At 41.5% G+C, this 16,743-nt stretch overlaps 1 protein-coding gene across 4 annotated transcripts in view; it reads left to right on the forward strand.

Annotated features, from left to right (window-relative positions):
* The window catches only part of DIAPH2 (diaphanous related formin 2), a 952,586-nt gene that overhangs the window by 797,113 nt on the left and 138,730 nt on the right, over positions 1-16,743 (forward strand). For 3 of the 4 annotated variants that reach the window (XM_075836591.1, XM_075836588.1, XM_075836590.1), the window contains one exon: positions 2,470-2,565. In XM_075836591.1, coding sequence (XP_075692706.1) covers positions 2,470-2,565 — 96 coding nt within the window. Of the gene's footprint in view, positions 1-2,469; positions 2,566-15,705; positions 15,780-16,743 lie in introns of those variants that run through there. The other variant, XM_075836589.1, reaches the window with a different exon arrangement.

Raw genomic sequence — 16,743 nt, forward strand, 5'->3', positions numbered from 1 at the left:
TACTGCCCCCTATATACAAGAATATAACTACTATAATACTGTCCCTATATACTAGAATATAACTACTATAATACTGCCCCCTATATACAAGAATATAACTACTATAATACTGCCACCTATATACAAGAATATAACTACTATAATACTGCCCCTATATACAAGAATATAACTACTATATTACTGCCCCCTATATACAAGAATATAACTAATATAATACTGCTCCTATATACAAGAATATAACTACTATAATACTGCCCCTATATACAAGAATACAACTACTATAATACTGCCCCCTATATACAAGAATATAACTACTATATTACTGTCCCTATATACTAGAATATAACTACTATAATACTGCTCCTATATACTAGAATATAACTACTATAATACTGCTCCTATATACAAGAATATAACTACTATAATACTGCCTCCTATATACAAAAATATAACTACTATAATACTGCCCCCTATATACAAGAATATAACTACTATAATACTGTCCCCTATGTACAAGAATATAACTACTATTATACTGCTCCTATAAACAAGAATATAACTACTATAATACTGCCCCTATATACAAGAATATAACTACTATAATACTGCTCGTTTATACAAGAATATAACTACTATAATACTGCCCCCTATATACAAGAATATAACTACTATAATACAGCCCCCGATATACAAGAATATAACTATTACAATGCACATTGAACAAGGGGTTAACGCAGCAAAGTTGGTATCAGCTCCCGGAAATTGCCTGTTTTTGACTGCTCTGGCCGGAGTCGCCGTGCGCTCTACACGTAGTCTGTAACTTTCCATTACCTGTATGGAGAGAACCAGTGATGGACTATAGACCAATTTTGAAAGGCGAGCTATGGCCATTCATCAAGATGTCCGAAGTAATCATCCTGGTTATAGCAATTGTACAAAGACAGATTTTCCTTCTCCTTGAGCTTTGTTCTCCAATATCTGGTCCGCCGCTAACAATACCTCATCATGGAACAAACCGGCCGGAACTAGGGGACCTCAAGTTGCAGCATCGCAGCAGTTTAGACGTTGGAAATTGCATTTTGCGATACGCGGTAACAGACTGGAGTTCATTCATGTCGAGCCAGATCCGCTTCCCTGTGTTCATCATCTTAGATTTGTTATAATTGATCCTGAGTCGGGGAAGCATAAACTATATGTTACGTAGCAGACAAATTTGACTCGTAAAGCGAAGAAAAAAATCCCATATTTATACCGAAGCCGCAAAGACATTTCTTCTTTTATGAACTTAATTTCTACTATCACATTAATCGGCGCAATTCTTCATTGCTGTATCTGCTAATTAGAGGTGTAAAGTGTTAGAGACATCCTGTCATAGTTTCATCCACTCTTGGCAGCCACCCAGGAGGAAGAGACTAAAGACTGAACTGTGATGGGGACTCCAGATTTACAATTATCTGAAGAGACGATCGGAATACAGATCATTTTTGAAGTCGTGGTCAGCGGCCTCTGCAGGGGAAATATTGTATTACGTGGTGACCATTGAGTCCGCCAGAGCAGAGAGACATTCTGTTATAACTTACAGATGAGGGTTCCAAGTAATGACAGCAGCACAGAGTATTTCAGGAGATTTGTTTGCTCATCTTGTGAGGGGTAGTGACCTGTCCATTCATGTGATGATGTTTGTGAGGACTGGGCTAGATGTGACAGGGCCAGTGACATGATGTGAGAAGGGGAATGGAGTAAAAGGGGAAGTCACATAATCGAACAAGAAAGGTCTCACAGCAGCACAGAGCATTTCAAGAGATGATCGTTTCGATCATGTGGGGGTCAGTGGCCTAATGACACTGTTTTTGGTTTGTTACATGCCCTTTGTGTACTGTTGTAAGTAACTTACCCTATTTTTGGTTAATACCTTTTTATGTAAGTCCTATTGTTTTCGTATACAAATTTTGGGTAAAAGAATAAAAATAAAAAGAACAATTTATCCTAGAGGTTCTTCTGCCCCCATCATTTCATCCTATTAAATAGCAGAGACCGGTGGTTATATAAATTTGAAGCTTTTTCGACTGCAACTCAAGAGAATGAACTTCCCCGTGTGACGGAGTTAAGATTGATTTCATTAATTTAGGTCATCAACTTCTTGGTCGGTCGTCTTGAAGGGACAATTAGAGGGAGAATCAGTGGCAACTTATTAGTTTTGTTTATATGAACCCCCAACATGTCGTTAATAATAAAGTAGATGAGGTCTTACATCGGAAAAGCAGCGGGATAAAAAGTGAGTTTTGTTTAATGGCGTCTCATAAATAAACGCGACGTGTGGTCGAAGGCAGAGTGACAGCGCTCATATCGTTACAACTGATGTATGTCTTTAATTCCAGGCTTTTATGAAAATGTTTACGCCCGACTTTTATGGTCCAAGTTTAATCGCATTGAGATTAATTTTGCATTGTCTTTTTTCCCCCTTCACAGAGGGCGACGAGACAGGAGTTATGGATAGTCTGCTCGAGGCCTTACAGTCAGGCGCGGCGTTTAGAGACCGCAGAAAACGAACTCCGAAAGCCAACGGTGAGTGAGATCTCCTGACGCTTCTCTTGTATTATTCCCTGCAATGTCGTTTAGCAGCTATGTTATGGAGCCTGCCTGTATGAGAAGCCAGCAGGCCGCGCCAATGTGATAACAAGTCTGTGCCTGCGTACTGTGCCCGTGCTGTAGCAATCTGTACAGTGTGAAATATGAAAAGCCCTTATAGGAGAAATTCTCCTTCCAGAATGCTACAAAAAGATGCAAAAAAAATAGCAGGACCAGTCTTAGTGGGTGTGCTACCTGTTCGTTACTGAAGGGGGCACCACTGGCCCTGATTGTACCCAGAGTTTGTACCTCCGATCCCACATGATATGTAAACCTATGGAAAGGCAGCTGTACAGAATACAGCTTGAATCCCTAATTTATTGATTGGGCGCTTTTATCTGGGCACCACACGATTGTATTATGTAGCAAACCATAAATGGGGGGTCAGTAGAATGTTCTGCATCGGGCACCATCAACCTATGGCTCTGGTTGTTAGATTTATTTTTTTAATATTAAGATTATTAGAATACGTTTTTGAGATTTATTTTTCCTCTTAAGAATGTGTACTCCTATATAGACAGAACCTTGCGTGTTTGCATCTGCAATACCGATTTTTGGTTACATTTTTTAATGTGTTTTGGGCAAAAAGCAGACCCATAGGTCGTAGGTCTAAAGCCAAGTTTCTGCTTGGATGAGCGATGTACGGGATGTTCAACGATCATGTTTTATGGAGTCTAATTCATATCCTGGTGACGGTATGAAGAGTGGTTCTCCAGAATGTCCCATCTTAGTTTTGGATCTTCGGACTTCTCCATGACGTCTTTGTAGCTTCTTTCCATTCAACTTTTCCGAGCATGATTGTCTTTTCCGGTCAGTTGGATCTCAATAAGTTGTTTTCATAATAGATAAATCTTTAGTCCGATCATGGGCGCTTCTATATATGTAGACCAAGGAGTGCGGCCATTGACACAGTAGAGCCACCGTTTCTTTCGAGGATCGGGAAGGAACAAAACGTTGTCGTGTCAGTTTGACATATAGTATTACAGCTGGTTGTACACGTGATATCAATGTAGTAGAGGGAGCAGAGCGTCTCATGCCTCTTTGATGTCACAAGTGCTTAGGCGAGGCGATCGTTACATTATAGATGGGGTGGATTTAGTGATTCAGTATATGATCGCAACCTCGAATGCTGAATGTTCATTTCTAAGGTAACGTCCGATAAGCATGAAGCAGAGATGATGATCAGTTGTTGAACTAAATGCATTTATAAAATCTGCTCCACCAGTAAACCATTCAACTCTCAAAACACGTCAGTGAGAATCTGCTTGTCAGACAGTGAATTATGACCAAGATTTCTTAGGAGATATTATGAGTGAATTATGGTTTCTCCATTCTGGAGGTAATGAATGGAACTCATCAATCAAATTGTCACAGCCAAAAGTTGGAGATGAGTTGATATTTCGGTGAACATATTCTTGATGCTTCTGTAATTAACATAATTACTCTGTACTGTGTGATTAGCAGGGGCCAGCCATTTATCACTATCCTACAGCATATCTATAGGGTTTTCCTATACGTGTGTTTTAATTCTTAAAGGGGTATTCCACATTTTAATATTACTCAACTTAAATTAAATGTGGTACCTAGAGGCTTTAAAAATAGCACTTTATCAGGGAGACCATAAGTCGCCTACTGTTCTTCCTCCTGGCTCCTCTAACCTCCATTAGCAGGTATTTTCCTCCATCTTCCTCCCTCTCCCATTTGGGACTGGAAGTGCTAAACTACTACATTCCCTCTTTGCTCTGTTTGGTGATTGACAACTTTGGATCTCTACAAGTACATGGAGGTGCCCGTTGTCACCCGCCAGATGTGGCCTCTGTGGTCCGAACGTGTTCTGACCTAGTGTCTTGTGCACTGTATGGTCTATCATTTCTCAGAATGGCTGCATACCTCTCAAGTCCAAAAAGGATCATGTTGCAACATGTCAAGTAGCCCCATTGATGACCACAATTTTCCTACGAGGATGCCAGCCACAACGGCCTCAGATCCATCACAGTGCCCCAATGCCAACCACAATGTTTTTCTAACAATGAAAGCCACAATGTCCCAGAATCAACCACAGAGTCCACGTAGCCAGCCACAAAGCCACTGGCACTGCCTACTGGATCCCAGATGTTTGGGGGGTATGTGGCTGTATTATTGGCCTCCTATAAGAAAAGGCACCATAGATGTCCAGTGCAATGTAATTGCAGTTCGATAAACTCCCTCCTCGGTGGTCAACTATCTCCTCAAAGATGTCCTCAACAGAACAGAGGAGGCAACCCTTATTGACTCCTCAGGGTAAGCACTCGGCTTACACCTGCCTTATAGTTAACATAGATCTACAGAATCTGTATGTACCATATACATAATATCCCATCTTATTAACGTTTACGGCAATGTTCTGGCACAAAAACCCAATGTGTCCAATTAGAATCTCTGGCTCCTCGAACCAAAAACAATGTTCTCAAAGCTCAATTGTCAGTAGAGCAAAATATTCAATTCACATCAGAAACATTCCTTCCCCTAGGACACAACTGTTTTCTAAAGAAAAATAAGAGATGCCGGTGAGAATTCATACGTTTCTGCCGCTGCACTGATTCAGTTAAGTTTGATGCATAGAAGTTTATTTTCCTGGAACAGGCAACCCATATTTTAAATATGTGTTCCCAAATGCACGCGGATCACATAGGAGCTGCAGAACAGGCCCGGGGGCCCCTGTCCACATTGAGGGAAAGAGATATTTATACTGCCGGTGCATATTTCAGATATTGCGCTCTCCTTCCCCCATACTGTGAATTATAAAGATTTCAACGGAATGTATCGCTAGAATTTTTTTTTTCAGTTAAACAATTAGTATTTGAGTGATTACACATTTTTTTTATTTTTTTCACAAGTCAGGAAATATTATAAATGAGATTCTAATGTATAAAATTTTCATGTACTGGCCACTAGAGGGAGCAGTTCCCAAAATTGCAGCATGGTCACTGTGGTAAAGCAACCTCATTGATGTATGCTGCAAATTTGGGGTGGACACACTCTCCTCTAGTGTCCTCACACAATCGCCCCTTCCTTCTGGCTAGTGCCAGGAGAAGGAAGGGTTTTAATGTCTTCAAACCTCCTACACTGTGTGCCGCCATTTTCTGAGCGACTGCACAGTGCTAGGAGGATTAGATACAGTGCTCAGCAGACCGTAATACACGAACATAATACACACGAACATACACAAACATAAATGACCTGCTCCTGCCGCCGCTCTGCTGGTCTACGCTCCTCTTCCTTGCGCCTTCGCTTCATTGAACATATGGCCGGAAGTCGTCATCTTACTGTCCGGCAGTGGCTTCCGGTCCACATGAAAATGGCGCCGGATTTCGTTCCCACACAGACGGCGCGCGCAACTGCGAATAGAATGGCTCCCGTTCGCATTCTCTATGGGGATGTATGTGTCATATTCCATCTCTGTATGTGTCGTTAATCGACACATACAGAGATTGAAAAAAAATGGCAGCCCCCATAGAGAAGTAAAAGTCAGAAAACATTAAAAAGTAAAACATGAAAACACAATTAAATAACATTTTTGAAAATATTAAATTAAAAGCAATATGATAAAAAAAAAAAAATCATGACACCTTCCCTTTAACACAGGCCATAGAACCTGAAACTGTAGCTTGTCTGTAATATTTAGATGCAATAGAAGTGATGAATAAATGTAGCATGTGGGGCAGTTTAAAAAAAAATACCCCAAAATATTTTGAACCTGAATTGGATGCATGATGCAATTCAAAAACATATATATTATATTCTTCATAATAGAGAATAGATTTCATGTTTTCTTGGGGACGAGCTTTCTCCTTTCCTCATGGTTGACTATCCAAGAAGGGTGGAGGAAGGGCTGTAGCAATGCCTCTCAGCGTGATAGAATAGCTCGGTAAAAGGCTGTCTCTAGACTTTGACCTACTTACCCTGTCCAACCTTGAGGTTTGCATTTTAAGGCGGGAGTCCCACCCACTCCACTTTAAACATTTGATCTTCGATACCAAATCAAGTTTCAGACACCATAATCCATGATTCAATCAAGCATTTCTCTGCACAGTGAGCGGTATTGGTGTGTTTGCTAACAATGATTGCCAGGCAGAGCAGAGAGAGGGAGGGAAGATCCCTCTGGGTGACCGAGTGACAGAGACATTAGCTCCATGACAGCTAATATGGTTGACTACAGTATATACCAGACAGCTACTTCCTGTCCCAATAAAACTGAACACAGAAGAAGTCTGGAAAATCTGAGGTTACATGAGAAAGACTGCAGATAGTGACTTTATATAATAATTTAGGGACACAGTCAAGGGGTCCTTTTTGGCTGGAGGAACCTCTAAGAAGCCTAACTTGTTAAAATGATGTCCAAAAAAACAACTTGAAGAATCTCACTGTTTCCTCGGACACAATAACTTCTTTTTGATCTGAACAAAAACATAAGGTGGAATTTCGGAATTGTGCATGAATGTCATACAGTACAAATTAACAACCCACCCACACGCCCTAATTAATGGCGAAAGTTTAAACTAGTCAATTTTGCTGATATTGTATAATGGGGTAAAAACAGCCACTTAAAAGTTTTCATAAAGTGTTGAAGAAGCTGGTAACTCCATAACTACTTACAACAGCAAAAAGAGAAAATGACTTTTCTTTTAAATTACGACGAGTTGAACAAAAAGAAGCCCAAATTAATACATATTTGATGATGACCCTTTTCTTCCAAACTTTTACAATATCTCCTTTCCCAATTTGGCAAATTATGATTTAAGTTTAAGGATAAAAGCTTCTGATGCAGATATCCGTCATACCGCACTGACGGGCATAGAATTCTAAAACATTCAGATAGGAAAAATGTTTTTGAAATATGAATAGAAGTTTATAGACCTTGATTTCCCTTGTTTCCCACAGTGGAAATACTCAATGGGCAGGTGGGGGCGAGTGCCGAGTGAACTTAATTGCTTAGTGACCTAATTATGCCGGGCGATGTATGACATGTAGAGTTTGAAGCCACCAGTGTTTTACCCTCTGCAGGTCTGGACAATGCACGGAGCATGTAAAGAGCTCAAAAGCCATAAGAAAAAGGAGCATTAGTAAGAGATCTCCATTATCTTGACCTCGTTTTTCTTTGCAATTAGCATTTATATAGCATCAAGATCCGGCAAATACAAGGTCGACTGATGTTCACATGATAACGTCTGGATTGCATAGCTTGGGTTTACATTTTATTGGGCAGCACTTTAGCTCATTGGTTAGCATCGGTGCCGTACAGGGCTGGGGGTGATTTCAATCTAACAGGTTAAGGTCTTCATAGAGAGAAAATATTCCCGGCCATCTAGTCTTGAGCAGGTTTTCCACCCAAAAATATCTAATTTATCATTAATAACAGGGAGAAGCCTCATTGTTTATTCTATGTCCTCAAGTCATTGAGAAATAAGCTTGAGACTTCAGTAATCTGAGGCCATTCCTGATCAAGGGTTGTACCCAGTCTGGCTGTAAAGACTTAGGGTCCTTTTGCACGACCCAACATGGGCAGTGTAAACGAGTGACGATCAACGAGACTGCTCATTGATCGGCGCTTGTTTGCTCCTTTTATAAGGAGCTATGTATGGGGACGAGCCCTCGTTACTCCGATCGCTCGTCCCCATACATTTCTAGAATGTTGGCAGCATGTCATCTGGTTTACACAAGGAGATGTGCTGCCGACAATACAATGATGATCTCTTCTGCTGCATAGACGATGCGATCAGTCGAAGAACGAGCATTTGCTCATTCATCGGCTGATCGTTGCCCTGTTTACACGGGGAAATGATCAGGAATGGTTTGCCCAATAATTGGCCCTTGTAAAAAGGACCTTTAGCTTTTTATCTGAAAGCTGGATTGGAACAGTGACAAGAGAAGGTGAAATTAAGATATCGAACGCCTACGCCATGATGGTCCCCAATATTATTAAAGGGGTATGAATATTACAAGCTCCGCAGCAACTGATCATGGGGTTTCCACAGTGGAATGGGCAGCGTTGATCTTCCATGACCAACTGTTATCGCAGAAGAAATTGCTAATTAAATGCATCGTATGGAGCCCATTTTCGTCAATATGCTTCCATTAATTTCATAGACCACTGGATGATCTTGAAAAGATAAATCCATGCTATGCTGTAGATAAGAGGTTCCTACAATAACCTCAAAAAACCCTGTTAAGTCTTTGTGTAAAGCAGACATTTCTTGCCGAGTTTCTTGATAAATTTTGTGATGCAACAAGTGGTACCCGTTTCTTTTTGTAAGGTACCATTTTCACCTCTGTGTAGATGGTCATTTAAAGTGGTTCTCTGCCATGGACAATGCCTACTTGTTACAAAGATACCTTGACAATTGTAAGAACATAAAGTTCCCCCCAGCAGGGCTCTTCAGCGATCAACTGTAATCGGTGTGGAAACTTGGCAGTAAGTGTTCAGTTTCCCTGCAGCGCCACCACAGGGGAAATTAAGAATTACACAAGTCCATCCATATCATCCCATAAAAAAGGCCCTAGTGGCAGGTGATTTGCTCTACAGTCAGCTTTAATGGGGATTTCTTCTGCTGGAGCCTGGGGGACCTCCAGCAAAAGAAAACCCCATTAAACCTGGAGCCTTGGGGACCTGTTGTATTAGGGTCCCATTGATGCCTCAGAGCTTGGGCTCACTGGGGAATCCTCTGGTACTCCGATGGGCCGATCCAACCCACATGTCACACCGTTGTGATGCACTCATTTCTATTCTAAGAAACCAAAAATTACAACCACATATTTTTTTTAAGTCCGCTTGTTCTGAAGATTATTTACAGCGACTCCTTTTCCTGCTCATTGTGTGTGACCAAGAAGCCAACTCCGTTTGAATGAATAAAACATTAACCAAGACTTTAACTACATAATATTTCATTCTCACTAACTCTAATTGTTTTCCTCTGTCTGTAGAAAGTCGGTTGTATGAAACAACCTTTCCTCAACCGCGAATCCATCACACTAGAAAGCCATTGATATGCTAGATTTCCCTTTCATTTTCCAAAAATGACACCTTCTTGGACGGCATTCTCCAGTCTGATACTTTTATCACCGCTGTAATACACATCAATTATGGGTAACAAGGTTCTCACCACATATGTTTACCTTTTAAAAAAGCTCATTCCCTTCTCTCTTTTTTTTTTCTAAATTGGTTGTTCAAGCCCAACATGGAAAATAAGCAATTAGGAGAGTTGCTTTTCTTGTTTCTTTTCGAGTAACGCTCTCGTTCTGTTGTATCCGCACTTGTACGATGACCTCGTTGAGATGCAAAGGGCATTGGTTAAGTTCCATTCATCAATAGGTAGTTGTTACAGATGTTATGCCCAGTGTCTAGATACCTCTAATTAGCCACGACCTTTACTTGCAGCCTCCAGACGTAATATAATTCAGGCCCTTCCTTAATATTAGTTTAAGCAATTTTTTTTTCTTTTGCATCTTTTTTTTTTTTTTCTCAAGGGCTTTCTGAAGTCTTGCACGATGGTATTAAGCTTAATGTTTTCCGAAACCGTAATAGCTTGTGCCCTTTTTGATGTTTCCTCGTTCTGAAATATAGCCTCTGCATTATGTTTGCCTCCTTTCCCTAATGACTGCAGGGGAGGGATGCGTTGGCCGTACCTCTGCTAGATTGTGATAATCCTGATGTCTTGTGTCTGTGAACTCTGCTACGTTACCTTCCTTGCCGCAATATATATTTCAGTAGTAATATATGTCATTTAGCGGCTTGCTTGTGGCAGAAATGTCTTCCCCTTCCTTTGATGATACGGTGAAATAAGATCAGACCCCACTCCAGAAGATGTCTTCTCTTATGCAGCTTTCCTTAGGTGACTCCATATATCTGAAGAAGAAATCATAGGCTTTGCTTCTATCTTGCAGTATTTAGGTCAAAGGTATCAGAACAGGCTATAGATAAAGGGAAATCTGCATTGATCAGTTATTCTGGCTTCCGATTGTAGATAAAGGTTACTTTATTGGAAAGCTTTAATTTGAATATAAAGTCGGTAATAATGGTAAAGGAAAAATACCTTTACTTTGTCAGCTGGTTATCCATGAATTTAGCACTTAAAGGGGTTCTCTGCTTTGCACAATCTCTTCTTGTTAGAAGGGTCTCTGGACAATAAGCTGATCGTAAAGTGTTACCCTACTGGAACCCCCAGTGATCGGCTGCAATCTGTGGGGAAACCGGGCAGTAAGTGTTCAGTTTCCCTGCAGCGCCACCACAGGGGAAATTAAGTATTACACAGTGTCCATTCATATCAATGTGTTTTCTGTGTAATACAGGACAGGACGGGTCCTCCAGAGAGAGAGACGCTCTATGTAACCGCTCTCCAGCCTGGCTAAGAGATGAGGATCCTGTGCCTTCTACATATGCGCGCACTGGCCTCTAGTTTCTTAAAGGGCCAGTGTGCGCCAAAAAGCTTGCTCTGCCACCAATACCAATTTCTACGGTCCATAGAGCAGGTCACTTGTTGCTGGCGATCTAGCGCTTGTTTTGGGATAATTCACAGATCACATTATTCCCCATTGATAGTATGACTAATATATATATATAGCTGAAAGGTTGGCTCTGAGAATTATTTCCTCTCTTGGACCAAAGGTACCTCAATCCAAAACTGCCGTCAGTTGCTCGCTAACGTTTCTGTCATTGCGCAGAGAAGGAGTCATGTGCAAATAAACATAGCCCATAGCATAGTGGAATGAACCCCTCTTATCATTGGCCCCATAGCAGCTGCATGGGCTGCTTTTATGTTATATATGCCCTTAGGGGTGGGGCAGTGACTACCTCAATCATGAAAATAAGACTGATTGTCACTCTAAATTCGGTTGGCTGAGACAAAGTTTTAACCCTTCATTTAAGCTGAACACATCTTTATTAGTTGAAAACATATTTCAGATTAACAGGAGTATAACTTTCGGGAAATGACATCCAACCTGTGGCTCTTCAAACTGTCCGGGCATGATGGGAGTTGTAGCTGTGCAACAGCTGGAGATATACAGGTTGGAGACTATTGCTATAGGGGATTCAGAGGTTGCCCTTGTGCTTATTGGGCTCAATGTCCACTCTGCTACATCAGAGGATAGCCGCTCGATAAATAGCATGCAATAATTTATGAAACGGGGGAGGGGCTGGACTTTGAAACGGGCCCAGGAGCTTGATGGTATGTCTTACAGGTTGTTTTGCATACAGTCAGTTATAATGATTATGCCGATGCAGGGTCTACTTTAATTACAGTATATGTCTAGGTGCATCTTCTGTCATTTGACTAGGCTCATAACCATCACCCGTTGAAACAAAGGCACGACGCGGCATCTTAAGCATAAAGCCAAGCTCGCTGTTTAGAGCCAGAGTGGAATTAAAACAAACTTGCTTTGCTCAACTTAGACACTAATCTGAATATATTATACAGCTGTTTGAGGAGCTGCCACAGTTGATTTTACTTTCTGTAGGTGGGACAGGAGGAAAAATAGGAAAAACGCAGACAGGCAGATTTATTGTGCGCCCGAGCTCTCAGGTAATTTTTCGATTAGTCAAAGTCTGCGTAATTGGAGAGGAAAAAAAGAAAAAATAAATTCTCAGGATTTAGGTCAAGTACCGGAAAAAAATGTCAGTACTCGTGAAATGACGTACTTTGACTTGTTCATGTACAATGCAGAAGAGCAAAGCAAACAATGTTGCTGAATTGTGTCTAAAGTACAAAAAAAAAAGATACAAAACAGAAAGAATTTTGTTATATTTCTCGTTTTGTATAATGAAAATTTCTGTAACTTTTTCATATACATTTACGTCTTTACATTCCAAAGCATTTTCAAGATCTATGTTTACTGTCTTTGAATAGGAACATGTTTTGTTTACATTTAAAGGCTAAAAAACTGTAACTATTTCTCACAGCTTAGAGTTTGTTACAATTGTATCCAGTTTAGACAGCTCTCTGTGATAGGTTCAGAGGGTTTACTACAATGTATCACTGCAGGTACGTAATTCAGCTCAGAGTTGATGCTGTAAAGCCCTCAGAGGATTTTATAGAAAGGATACAATTGTAGCAAATATTCGCTGTGAGAAGTGTTTGGTCCGTACAGGTTTTCAGCCTCTGGATGTAAACAAGAATATGCACATTCACTAACTGAAAATCTTGAGAAAATGGAGGAATTGAAAACCAAAGTAAATCATCATACCGGTTTCAGATGCTAAAATGTGGCCATTTTATGGTTGTCTTAAACCATTTTTAGTTACATAAAACCCCTTTAGGAGAAGAACTGACAGATCCTCTATACTACACCACACAGGAGAGCTGACAGCTCCTCTATACTACACCACCCAGGAGAGCTGACAGATCCTCTATACTACACCACACAGGAGACCTGACAGCTCCTCTATACTACACCACACAGGATAGCGGACAGCTCCTCTATACTACACCACACAGGATAGCGGACAGCTCCTCTATACTACACCACACAGGAGAACTGACAGATCCTCTATAGTACACCACACAGGAGAGCTGACAGATCCTCTATACTACACCACACAGGAGAGCTGACAGCTCCTCTATACTACACCACACAGGAGAACTGACAGCTCCTCTATACTACACCACACAGGAGAACTGACAGATCCTCTATACTACACCACACAGGAGAACTGACAGATCCTCTATAGTACACCACACAGGAGAGCTGACAGATCCTCTATACTACACCACACAGGAGAGCTGACAGCTCCTCTATACTACACCACACAGGAGAACTGACAGCTCCTCTATACTGCACCACACAGAAGAGCTGACAGATCCTCTATACTACACCACACAGGAGAGCTGACAGCTCCTCTATACTCCACCACACAGGAGAGCTGACAGCTCCTCTATACTCCACCACACAGGAGAGCTGACAGCTCCTCTATACTCCACCACACAGGAGAGCTGACAGATCCTCTATACTACACCACACAGGAGAACTGACAGATCCTCTATACTACACCACACAGGAGAGCTGACAGACCCTCTATACTACACCACACAGGAGAGCTGACAGATCCTCTATACTACACCACACAGGAGAGCTGACAGATCCTCTATACTACACCACACAGGAGAGATGACAGATCCTCTATACTACAACACACAGAAGATCTGACAGATCCTCTATACTACACCACACAGGAGAGATGACAGATCCTCTATACTACACCACACAGGACAGCTGACAGATCCTCTATACTACACCACACAGGAGAGCTGAGAGATCCTCTATACTACACCACACAGGAGAGCTGAGAGATCCTCTATACTACACCACACAGGAGAGCTGACAGATCCTCTATACTACACCACACAGGAGAGCTGATAGATCCTCTATACTACACCACACAGGACAGCTGACAGATCCTCTATACTACACCACACAGGACAGCTGACAGATCCTCTATACTACACCACACAGGAGAGCTGACAGATCCTCTATACTACACCCCACAGGAGAACCGACAGCTCCTCTATACTACACCACACAGGAGAGCTGACAGCTCCTCTATACTACACCACACAGGAGAACTGACAGATCCTTTATGCTACACCACACAGGAGAGCTGACAGATCCTCTATACTACACCCCACAGGAGAACCGACAGCTCCTCTACACTACACCACACAGGAGAGCTGACAGCTCCTCTATACTACACCACACAGGAGAGCTGACAGCTCCTCTATACTACGCCACACAGGAGAACTGACAGCTCCTCTATACCACACCACACAGGAGAGCTGACAGATCCTCTATACTACACCACACAGGAGAGCTGATAGATCCTCTATACTACACCACACAGGACAGCTGACCGATCCTCTATACTACACCACACAAGACAGCTGACAGATCCTCTATACTACACCACACAGGAGAGCTGACAGATCCTCTATACTACACCCCACAGGAGAACCGACAGCTCCTCTATACTACACCACACAGGAGAGCTGACAGCTCCTCTATACTACACCACACAGGAGAGCTGACAGCTCCTCTGTACTACACCACACAGGAGAACTGACAGATCCTCTATGCTACACCACACAGGAGAGCTGACAGATCCTCTATACTACACCACACAGGAGAACTGACATATCGTCTATACTACACCACACAGGAGAGCTGACAGATCCTCTATACTACACCACACAGGAGAACTGACAGATCCTCTATACTACACCACACAAGAGAACTGACAGATCCTCTATACTACACCACACAGGAGAACCGACAGCTCCTCTATACTACACCACACAGGAGAACTGACAGATCCTCTATGCTACACCAAACAGGAGAGCTGACAGATCCTCTATACTACACCATACAGGAGAACTGACAGATCCTCTATACTACACCACACAGGAGAGCTGACATATCCTCTATACTACACCACACAGGAGAACTGACAGATCCTCTATACTACACCACACAGGAGAGCTGACAGATCCTCTATACTACACCACACAGGAGAACTGACACCTCTATACCACACCACACAAGAGAGCTGACAGCTCCTCTATACTACACCACACAGGAGAACTGACAGCTCCTCTATACTATACCACACAGGAGAGCTGACAGATCCTCTATACTACACCACACAGGAGAGCTGACAGCTCCTCTATACTACACCACACAAGAGAGCTGACAGCTCCTCTATACTACACCACACATGAGAGCTGACAGATCCTCTATACTACACCACACAGGAAAGCTGACAGATGCCCTATACTACACCACACAAGAGAACTGACAGATCCTCTTTAAAAAGGCGCCATCTTTCCCATATGAGTCAGTATCTCACAGATCCCTGTCTGGCTTAGTGTTGTGCCTTTTAACATTATAAAACAAATCTTAAAGTTTTATTAACTCCGGATAATACAAACTGTGACACAATTAGTGTATGGGGAGATCTCTGACCTCGCTTGTTTATGAATTTTGTCTTTATTTGCTTGGCTCCCTGCCTGCTGTATTGGCCTTCTCCATCTCTCTCTCCCGTCCTCTGTTTAGAGTCTGGTGCTTACAAGAGAAAAGTCATAGGGACTAATGAGAGATTTACTCATATCATCTGAGCACTTGAGAGCTATCCCAAATCTAATAGCCAGAGATAAAGTCAGGATCGAAGATAATAAATTTGCTCTGCTCGCTCTGCCAAAGCATTATTACAAGACTCATGTCTCTGCTTTTATTGATAAATAGAAATAGGAGTTATAGAAAGAAAGACTATTTATAAAGGTGGACAAATATAGTTTGGGTAATTGTCTCCAAAAAAGAAGGGAGCTTCACAAATGGTCCCTGGGGGTTCAGGCACAGACCTATTTGTGGGATAATCCTCTTTTATTGCACCTCTTTTTTTAGTTTTATGTTTTTTGGTAATTAAAGTAATAAAATTAATGTTGGGTCCTAATGGAGAAGCTAATACACCACAATCCCACAGTGTCAATAAGATGTTCAGCTCGGATTCTTTATCTGAGTCTCATAGGGAGTTGATCCTGCAAAAATTAAAGGGGAAACAGCTTTTGTTAGTTTGATGTGAGAAATGATGAAACTTATCAATGTGAGTAGAGCTTTCACTAAGGTGATATTGCTGTATTCTTGTAGCATGGAATAATGAGGGTGCAATCTATAGGAACATATAGAGGTCCTTTTTAATTGCACTTTAATCTCTAATTTTATCCTGGAATATACCAATCATATCATCAATATCAGATGATTAGATAGATAGATATGAGATAGATAGTAGAAGTAGCCTCTGCAGCAACAATGTGCACCCCCTCTTTCCACAGACGCTAATATTAGCAGATGGGGTCACTTTAAAACACAATTCTGCTTGTTTTTCACATTTCTTATAGATATTTTAGACATTTGTAAAGATTTCTCATTACTAAGTCTTTGATGTCTATTGTGACTCTGAATGTGTCTTTCTCGCCGTGGATTGTATCTAATATAATTGTGCTATAATATAATCCAGTATTATAATGAGGGTCATAGATAAGATCTCTTCCCTCTGCTGCCTGCAGTACATAGGGAGTGATTCCTGCCACGGCT

This window comes from Rhinoderma darwinii, chromosome 8 (assembly GCF_050947455.1).
Source record: "Rhinoderma darwinii isolate aRhiDar2 chromosome 8, aRhiDar2.hap1, whole genome shotgun sequence".
Taxonomy (NCBI): Eukaryota; Metazoa; Chordata; class Amphibia; order Anura; family Rhinodermatidae; genus Rhinoderma; species Rhinoderma darwinii.